The following is a 9,946-nucleotide window of genomic DNA, read 5'->3' as shown; positions in this document are numbered from 1 at the left end:
AATAAAACAAGGTATGCCTGTATAACTTGCTCAAGGCTACACAGCTGATAAATGACAGACCCAGAATTAGGCCCAGGAACAACGGTCTCCAAAGATGCACTTAACCGTCTTACTATTTGCCTTAACTGGAGTATTAGCTGGTACTTTTAAATTGATGCATAAACAGAAAGGACGCTGTGTCCAATATATTTTTCCAATTTGTGTTAATTTTAAGATTTTTGGTGTACAGAAATTTTTTAAAGTTTATAGCAAAATCTATTCTACCTTATCTTTAATTCCCTATCCATCCTTAGATTAAACAATCACCTGTATTTTCTTTCAGCTTATTTATCTATTTATTTATTACTTTTGAATCTTTAATCCATTTAGAATTTGGTATGTGTTGGTTTTTTTTTAATTTACTTATTTTTATTTATTTATTTTTTTGGCCGTGTTGGGTCTTCATTGCTGTGCGGCCTCTCTTCATTGCGGGCCTCTCACTGTCGTGGCCTCTCTTGTTGCAGAGCACAGGCTCCAGACGTGCAGGATCAGTAGTTGTGGCTCACGGGCCTAGCTGCTCTGCGGCATGTGGGATCTTCTCAGCCCAGGGCTCGAACCCATGTTCCCTGCATTGGCAGGCAGATTCTCAACCACTGCTCCACCAGGGAAGCCCTTGGTATGTGTTTTATGGTGAGATGCTAATTTTCCTCAGCTTATCAATTGTCCCAGCACTAGTTTTGAAAAATTTATCCTTTTCTTGATAATTTGTAATACACTTTATCATATGTTACAATTTTATAAACATTTGGGTCTGTTTCTGGCCTTCCTGTTTATCTTTGTATTTCTAAATCTGAGGGATTTACAACTTACAACTCTTCTTTTCCAAAACTTTCTTAGACAATCTTGCCTATTTGTTCTTTCAGATGTCCTTTAGAATTATTTTTTAAGTTCCTAAAATACGTCATTGAAATATTAATTTTAATTATACTAAAATAGTGAATTAATTTGGTAAGAATGCAGGTTCACAGAATTCATTCTACACATTCAAGAATGGTATGTCTTGGGCTTCCCTGGTGGCGCAGTGGTTGAGAGTCCGCTTGCCGATGCAGGGGACACGGGTTCGTGCCCCGGTCCGGGAGGATCCCACATGCCGCGGAGTGGCTGGGCCCGTGAGCCATGGCCGCTGAGCCTGCGCGTCCGGAGCCTGTGCTCCGCAACGGGAGAGGCCACAACAGTGAGAGGCCTGCGTACCACAAAAAAAAAAAAAAAAAAAGAATGGCATGTCTCTAACTAGAGAAAGCCGGTGCGCAGCAATGAAGACCCAACGCAGCCAAAAATAAAAACCTAATAAAAATACAAACCAAAACAAAACAAAAAAACAGCATGTCTCCACTCAACTCTTAATTAAATGGAACAATTTTTTCACTTAGGTTTTATACATCTGTTTAGAGATTACTTCTAGGTATTTTATGTTCTTATGATTATTAGGAATGGAACCTGGTTTTTTTCCAGTATATTTTCTAGCTGGTTATTTTTAGTACATAGAAAGTTGCTGATTTAGGGACACTTGTTATATGACTCCACTTAAATTGAAACTCTTAGGTACTAGATTTAATTAATTCTCTTGGATTTTAAAAATAGATCATTATATGTTCCTTGTAATATTGATAATTTTGTCTATTTTCTAATAGTTTTACTTCTTATCTATATTTTATATTATGATTATAGTTACTAAAACTTACCCAAAAATGTTGAAAAGATGTTAAAACATGTATCCATAAAACTGTTAATGGGATGCTTCCAGTGTTTCATGTTACACTCTAACATGCAGTGTAATATTGGCTGTCAGTCTGAGACTGATATTCATAAGCAAGTTCAGGTAGTTGCCTTGTAGACCTAATTTTAAAAGTAGTTTATAAAAATCAGGAATATATCTTGAATTTAATCGAATACTATTTTGGCATGTATTCATCTACTTGGTCTTTGAACTACCAAAGAGGTAATTCATTTGTATACTTGTTGCCTTTTTATAAACAGATTTTAAAAAGTCATCTCTTACTATTATAAAATATAAAACACCCATACAAACAGCAGTAAAAGGCAATTATCACATCCTTACTTTTTTTTAAAAATTTAGTTTAATTTTTAAAAATTTTGACTGCATTGGGTCTTCATTGCTGTGCGCGGGCTTTCTCTAGTTGCGGTGAGCAGGGGCTACTCTTCGTTGCGGTGCACAGGCTTCTCATTGCAGTGGCTTCTCTTGTTGCAGAGCATGGGCTCTAGGTGCACAGCCTTCAGTAGTTGTGGCACGCAGGCTCTGTAGTTGTAGCTCGCAGGCTCTAGAGTGCAGGTTCAGTAGTTGTGGCACATGGGCTTAGTTGCTCTGTGGCATGTGAGATCTTCCTGAACCAGGGATGCAACCCATGTCCCCTGCACTGGCAGGTGGATTCTTAACCACTGTGCCACCAGGGAAGTCCACATCCTTACTTTTTATATTTAGAAAAAGATTTAAGAGCATTTTATACTTTGGTGTTTAAAAATTCAAGTGTCTATGTTTCAAACATAACATTTTCACCACGCTAGTGTTACAAAATATTTTAATTAAAACGAATATCCTCAAATGCCTGTTACATGCAAGAAAGCACTACAGTAAGCAGCACTGCAACAGATAAAAAGATAAGCAAAGTTAGGTCCCTGGCCTCCCGGAGGCTTATAGACATGTTGTGTGTCGGGGGGGACAACTAGACAAGAGCCCAACTGAGTGAAGGTAACAAGTACCAGAAGAGCACAGAGGAGTGAACAGTCGCTGCTGGTGGGAAGGAAGTTCAAGGAGCGCTTCCTGAAAGGCAGCAGGGCCTGTTCTTTGCAGGACAGGCAGCTACTACTGTCTGGCAGGGTAGGTGGAAAGGTGATCCAGACAGGCCGCATCAGTGGGGAAGATAAAGGCACTGGGTGGATGAAGCTGTGCACCTGAGTCCCCAGTGACAAAGCATAAACTATTCTAAGATATTCTACTGGATTTTAAAGTAACAATCAAAAGGTGGGATCAATGTGTCAGTAGGATATAAAATATGTGTTAGAAATATGGCAATATAAAGAAAAATTCTGAGTTAATCAGAAAAGTTCCAGATAAAGATCTTAAAGAAATAAGGATTGTTTACCAAGATGTTACATCAAATGTTCCTTTGAAAAATATTTAGATAGTGAATATTTACATTTGGGGATAATTAATTTTAGGAGATGATGCCACCAAGCAGCATATTAAAAACTAGTGGCTGCCTATTCTACAGGTGCACCGTTGCACTGATATGTTAAAGGGTCAGTAGCTTGTCACGTGCTGCTCCAAAAGGCGCTGCCCGTGGTGAAAGCATGCTGCCCAGGTCTCCAGGATGAACTTCTTGCTATGTTATCATGTCAGCATGCCTAAAATGTGGTGAGACACAGAGCTGACACTCATCTTCTGAGTTTATGCTAATACATTATCCCATTAGTGGCTTTTACCTTTTACCTTGCTCATTCCTGGAACCAGATGCACCCCTGGTTGAAGAGGATACAACTGCATACGAGATTTAGGAAGGGATGTATTAAGGGAAAGAACTGTTTTAAAAGGCTCTCCAGATTCTTGGCTTGGACAGCCTTCTTCCTGGGTGCTGACCCCTCTTGGCTATGGGGCACACAAACCACCTCTACCAATCTAACTAGTTTGCAGTTTTCCTGATTCTCTATTTACCAAAAAAAGGTCTCTTAAGCCAGTCTTAGTGAACAGAAAGCTTAGTCAAGTGTTCACAGAGAGCACAAATGTGGACCATTCAATAGGCTGTGAGCCATAGCTGCTGAAATTGTAGCTAGGAACTGCCTTGGTTCCCTTCTTAAAGGCTGACAGGCCATCTGAGCCAGGCTACTTGATCTCTTGCTGCATTTCACTTGTAAAATGCTATTAATATCTGTCATCAATTCCTCTCAAAGTAGTATATAAAATTTCCTGGATAGGAATACTCCTTATAATCATTTGGCTACAGCAGTGTATAAGTTCACTTCAAAAACTACTGTAATTTTGAACTTGCTGGTTTACTCACTCACACACACACACCCAAGCCTGATAGTTGTGTTAATTCAGTGACTTCTTTAAAAATTTGGATAGTATTTGTATTTGCAAATGCATGTTAATCTTTATATGGATTTACCAGTCCTTGACCAACACGTTTTGTAAAAATCCTACAAACCCATTTCATCGAATTAATTAGTATGGAAGACTTTCTGGAAATGGTTTGTTTTTTAAAATAAGGAGCTTATCTGTAAGCGTGGTCCAGAGTTTGCCATATGACAAGCATTTCTTAATAGCAAGGTCCATTTTTAGTGTTAATCTTCATAGGCAGTCCATTTCATCAGGAAAGGCTTTAGTGTCTTCATAGTCTTAGGATCTGTTTTTCAGTTCACCAAATAGGGTGGGAATTTTATCAGAATGAAGTTATTAGAACTTTGGGATTTTCTTCTTTCTCCATTGAATCTTTTGTTTTTTTCCCATATCTGAACCTGAAAATAAGATAAGTGCTAAAGAAAATTAAATATTTAAGACTCCCCTCCTCAAAATGCCAAACTGACACTGAAAAACATTTCTCCAGTCAATGAACAGGTAATTATTTTAACTCTAATAAGAACCTCATGAGTCTAGAGCTAGTATTCTATGATTTTATAGTTTTCCTGAGGAAAGAATAGAGTGGTAAGCATGAAGTTCTTGGTAAGTTAAAGTTGATATTGAAGTAGTTTTATCATTAGAAGAAACAACTTATAAAAAATGGGCATCTTTCACTATACAGGTTCAGTTTGGGATCAGAATCCACTCACATATAGACTTTTATCATGGCTACACACTAAAAACACTTTATCTTATATAACATCACAAAAGCCATATGAACTATTTCCATATAACAGATGGGAATACTAAGGTTTAGTGAAAAGTAAGCAAATTTCCCAAGTTTAGTCAGTAGATTTGGGATTTGAGGCCAGGCAGTTTCACTCTAGAATCGAAACTTCTCCTACCGTACCATTAGTCTTTTAAATGTTTTCCAATCTATGATGTCATAGAAAGATGTTTGATTTTTGTCCCTGGTTCCTGACATAGAGCTTCTAAATCCCTTGTAATTTTCTGAGTGACAAGGGTAATAGTGTCTTGCCTCTTATTCTAATGAGGTGACTCAGTGGGTCCCTAGATAGTTTCACGATGGAGGCTGGTTGCTAGAAAGACCAAGCCTTGACTAGAAGCCCATCCTCCAGCCTCCAGGGAGGGGAGAGGGACTGAGGTCAAATCAATATTGATCATGCCTATGTGATGAAACTTCCATAAAATCCCCTAAACACTGGGGTTCAGAGAGCTTCTGTATTGGCCAACACATCCATGGGCCAGGATGGCGATGCTCCCCAACTCCACAGGAACGGAGACTCCTGTGCTCTGGACCCCTCTGGACCTCACCCTGTGTACATCTCCCCCTGGCTGTTCATTTGTGTTGTTTAGAACAAACCAGTAATAGTAAGTAAAACGTTTTCCTGAGTTCTGTGAGTCATTCTAGCAAATTCCTGAATGTGAAGAGGAGGGTTGTGGAAATACCAGACTTTGTAGCCAAGTTGGACATGATGGAGCTCAGGGCAGGCTGCCCCAAAATTTGCCACAATGGCATATTGATTATTTTTAATTGAAGTTGCTTGTGAAGCAGCTGATGCAAAAGGAAACTCTGGCCTCCTCTGTGCCCCTGAAAGCAGGGAATAAATCCCTCATGTGAAAGGTGCAATCCCTGCATATGGAGGTAGAAGGACACCCTTATTACCAAAGACAGGGAATTCCAGGGCTGGGCCAAGAAATCTCTATAAACAAACCTTGTTACTTCTTTACTAATTTACTACACAAGCCCAAACTCTGCTTAAATTCCTTACTAATTAAGCACTCAAACCTAAGTTTCTTTGTCCTGTCAATTCCTCTCAAATTTATTCTTTGTCTAAAAAGTGTAAAAGCTTCCTGCTTTGGCCATTTCTTAGGTCCTATTTCTGAGAGATCTCTGTGTAATGAATTAAAATTTGTTTATTTTTCTCCTGTTGACTGGTGTCAATTTTATGATTAGTTTAGCCACAAGACCTTAAAGGGGTAAAAGGGTAAATTTCCCCCTCCCCAATAGCCAGAAATGTGGATAACCTTGGGGAACCATTACTTGTGGCTGGCATCTGAAGAGAAGGCTGTCTTGTGGGAGTGAGCCTTTAACCTGTAGAGTCTGATGCTAGCCCTGAGTAATTAGAGTCAAAATTGGATGAAATTATAGGACACCTATTTGGTGTCAGAATTGGTTGATATCAGGAGGAAAACCCTTGCACAATCTCATAGGCCAAAAAATGACATTGACATTTTTTATGCTTTAATTAATATGGACAAGTATTTCTTTTTTATGTATATATTTGCCACTGAAATTTCCTTTTCTATAAACTGTTTGTTCATGACCTTTGCCAGTTTTCTTTCTGAGTTGTTTGTCTTTTTCCCACTGATCTCTAAGAGCTTCTTGCATCTTAAATTTATTAACTCTATGTCTACATTGTGTGTGGCAAATATTTTTCCCCTGCTTTGTTGACCTTTGTTCTAATTTATGGTTTCGTTTTTGCTGTACCAACAATTTCTAAAATTACATAATCAGATATATCAATCTTCTCCTTTATGGCTCTTTGCTTTTCATAATATGCTTAGAAAGGCCTTCTAAGGTTATAAAAATATTTATGTTTTCTTCTGCTACATTTATCACTTTATATTTTCAGTTCTCAATTTTTAATCTTTCTGGAATTTATCCTGATGTGTTTTTTTTGTGTGTGTGTGGTATGCGGGCCTCTCACTGTCGTGGCCTCTCCCACTGCGGAGCACAGGCTCCGGACGCGCAGGCTCAGCAGCCATGGCTCATGGGCCCAGCCGCTTCACGGCATGTGGGATCTTCCTGGACCAGGGCACAAACCCACGTCCCCTGCATCAGTAGGCGGACTCTCAACCACTGCGCCACCAGGGAAGCCCTATCCTGATGTATTTTGAAGTAAGAGTTAAGCTTTTTATTTAGCCAAAATGGCTGGTTGAATGTTCTAACACCTTTTACTGAATAATCTAAATTTTCCCCACTGATTTTGAATTGCTACTTGTTATCACACACTGAATTCTCATATTTTCTTCATTTAATTCTGAACTCTATTCCATTCCAGTGATTTCTTTTCTTCTACCACCATCATATTGTTTTAATTACCATTGCTTAATAATATCCTTTATTATCTGATAGAGCTACTTTCCACTTATTACACTTTCTTTTCAGAATTTTCCTATTTATTCTTTCATGTTTATTCTTTCTGAGGAATTCTGATACCATTTTTTAAAGTTCCACTTACCATTTCATTTTCTGCATCTGCTCTAAGGTCTCTGGTAGAGTCATTCCAAAACTTTCAGGGAAGAGAAGAGTGATGATTCCAATCAGGACAGTCAGGCTGCCCATGAGGATGTAGGGCAGAACTCTGTTGTAAGCACCTGTAAGGCACAGGACATAAGAACATCAATTAGATACAGGGTTTCTCCAGATGCTCTTGAGAATCATTTTGTAAAGGTGGCAAACAGTATTTGAGAGCAGTTTTAAACCTGAATATTTACAGAAGAAAAAAAGTGTGCAAAATACCACAGTTTCTGTTTGGCAGATGTCATTGCCTCCGAATTTCCATAATCATTCACCTACTCAATTTTGCATTATCATAAGGTCTTTCACGTCAACTGGCATTCTCTAAGCTACTACTTAATCATGTGTGATAAATGTTCCTTTGATAGAAATTTTTGCCTACCAAAGTTCTCCTCTTAAGGTAGAGGTCATTGGAGATGGGGGGTGGGAGGACACCAAGGGGAAAGAGGTTGACCAGGATGTTGCAGGGACACCTACTGGCTGTTATGACTGATATGACCTTTGCTTTTGCCCAAACCAGTAGGCTCCTGTGGAAATCTTGGTCCACAGAGCTGTGAGACTCTTAAAAGAACCTAATTAATATATTCAATCCAATTTAAATCAATAAATGTCAGGCACTGTGGTTTCTTTTTGCAGCATTTATATGTCTTGGTTTTACATGTAATTGGAAGAACCACTCCACCTCTTCTTTATGTGGTGTTACTCAGACAGGGGAATAATAGATCCTCATCTTGCTTCCCTTCTGTATACAGAGATTACAGAGGAATAACACACCCAAGAATTTTATTTGACAAAAAAATATCAATTTTGAAGCTTCTCTGAGGCCTCTGTGTCACCAACAGGAGCCACTACTGTGGAATACAAAGTTCTTTCTCAGACTTCTCCATTTCTTATGTACCAATGGTCCACCATTAGACCATATGGGCATGGTTTGAAAGTATAGGGAAGAACAAAGGGGAAACGACACCATTCTATATAATAATGTACTTTCTCAGGTGTTCAGGGCAGCTGTGTGGAAAATGTCTCTCTCTGTAAGGATTTAGAGTATACCTTTTCTGAGAATTCACATATGTCTTTGGGGATGTGTATGTGTGTATGTTTGAACTAGTAGGTAACCAATGGATGACTAGGAAGAATAAGGAGCTGTGTCTACATCTCTCGCCAGTAGAGTTCTTGATGAGGTTTAGCTTGGAGTGCCAGATCCTAGATCCACTGAACATCCCACTAAAGCCCCTCTGTGGTGTTATTCCAGATTGATAAATTCGATCATATAAAAGCTAAAATTGCCAGCAATGCAAATAAAGTCATGAAGTCAAAGTGGGAATAATAAACTAGGAAAAATATTTATAATATATATACAAAGGGCTAATTTTTCAATTACAAAGAGCTCCCAAAATCAAATATCTAAACTTGATACGGACCATTAGAAAGATGGGAAAAGACATGAACAGTCAGATCTCTTAAAAATAAATAGAATTTCAATAAATATATGAAAAAAATGCTCAACCTCATTCATAATTGAAGAAAAGGAAATGAAAGCAACAATGATATCCGTTTTTCATGTAACAGACTATCAATGATTAAAAAATTGGATAATCCCCATTGTTGGTAAGGATATGGAGAAACAGGCACTCTCATATATTGATAGTTGGATTGTAAACTGGTATAGTATTTAGAGGTCAATTTGGCGATATCTATGAAATTTTTAAATTGCTCCAGCAATCTATTGATCCAAATATACAAAGGCTGTGGGGGCCGTAGAGGAATGTTCACTGCAGTGTTATGTATGGTAACAAAAACTCTGAAATGGCCTAAATGTTCATCCATGAACCTGGTTAAATAAATAATGTGTATACATACATTGGAAGTCTATGTACTAACTAAAAGAGCTATATATACGGATATGGCAAAATATTCTGATACAATGTTAAGTTTAAAAAAAGTTGTGAAACAATATTTATGATATCATTTTGTGTGTTTAAATATATATATATATATATATATATATATATATATATATATATATATATATATATATATATAGTGCAAAATGAAATGTCTGAAGGGCTACTCACCAAACTGTTAATAGTAGTTCCTCTGAGGGCTGTGATTTGGGGAACTAAGAGAGTAGAGGTGAACTTGTGCTTTTTCCAGTACTTTCTATGCTGTTTGCATTTTTCATAATGAAAACCTATTACTTTTATATTTAAAAAAAGAATAGACTTATAAGAAGCATCTCACCAAGGTAAACAAAGTAGGGAGCAATGATGCTGCCCACTCTGGAGGCCATGGATGTGACCCCCACAGCCATGTTCCTGACCAGGGTTGGGTAGAGCTCTGCAGTGAAGACGTACAGCATGGAGAAGGCAGAGGTGATCCCGAATTTTCCTAACATGGCCAGACCAATGGACAAGAAGTTGTAATCTGGAAAAGAGATCCAGTGTAAACAGAGGTGCTTTTAGAAGTGATACTTTCTTAACAGTTGCTTGAATTGTCCTTTTTGCTTG

At 38.1% G+C, this 9,946-nt stretch overlaps 1 protein-coding gene across 1 annotated transcript in view; it reads right to left on the bottom strand.

Moving 5' to 3' along the window:
- Positions 1–2,573: 2,573 nt before the first annotated feature.
- Positions 2,574–9,946, bottom strand: part of SLC22A4 (solute carrier family 22 member 4) — a 49,340-nt gene continuing 41,967 nt past the window's right edge. Inside the window, exons 8-10 of the mRNA XM_079916825.1 lie at positions 9,681–9,863; positions 7,381–7,516; positions 2,574–4,512 (exon numbers count right to left, since the gene is read on the bottom strand). Coding sequence (XP_079772951.1) covers positions 4,437–4,512; positions 7,381–7,516; positions 9,681–9,863 — 395 coding nt within the window. The 3' untranslated portion in view covers positions 2,574–4,436. The remainder of the gene's footprint in view (positions 4,513–7,380; positions 7,517–9,680; positions 9,864–9,946) is intronic.

This window comes from Stenella coeruleoalba (genome assembly GCF_951394435.1).
Source record: "Stenella coeruleoalba genome assembly, chromosome: 3".
Classification (NCBI taxonomy): domain Eukaryota; kingdom Metazoa; phylum Chordata; class Mammalia; order Artiodactyla; family Delphinidae; genus Stenella; species Stenella coeruleoalba.
The sequence above is the reverse complement of the archived record's forward strand: the minus strand, read 5'-3'. Positions and strand labels throughout refer to the sequence as shown.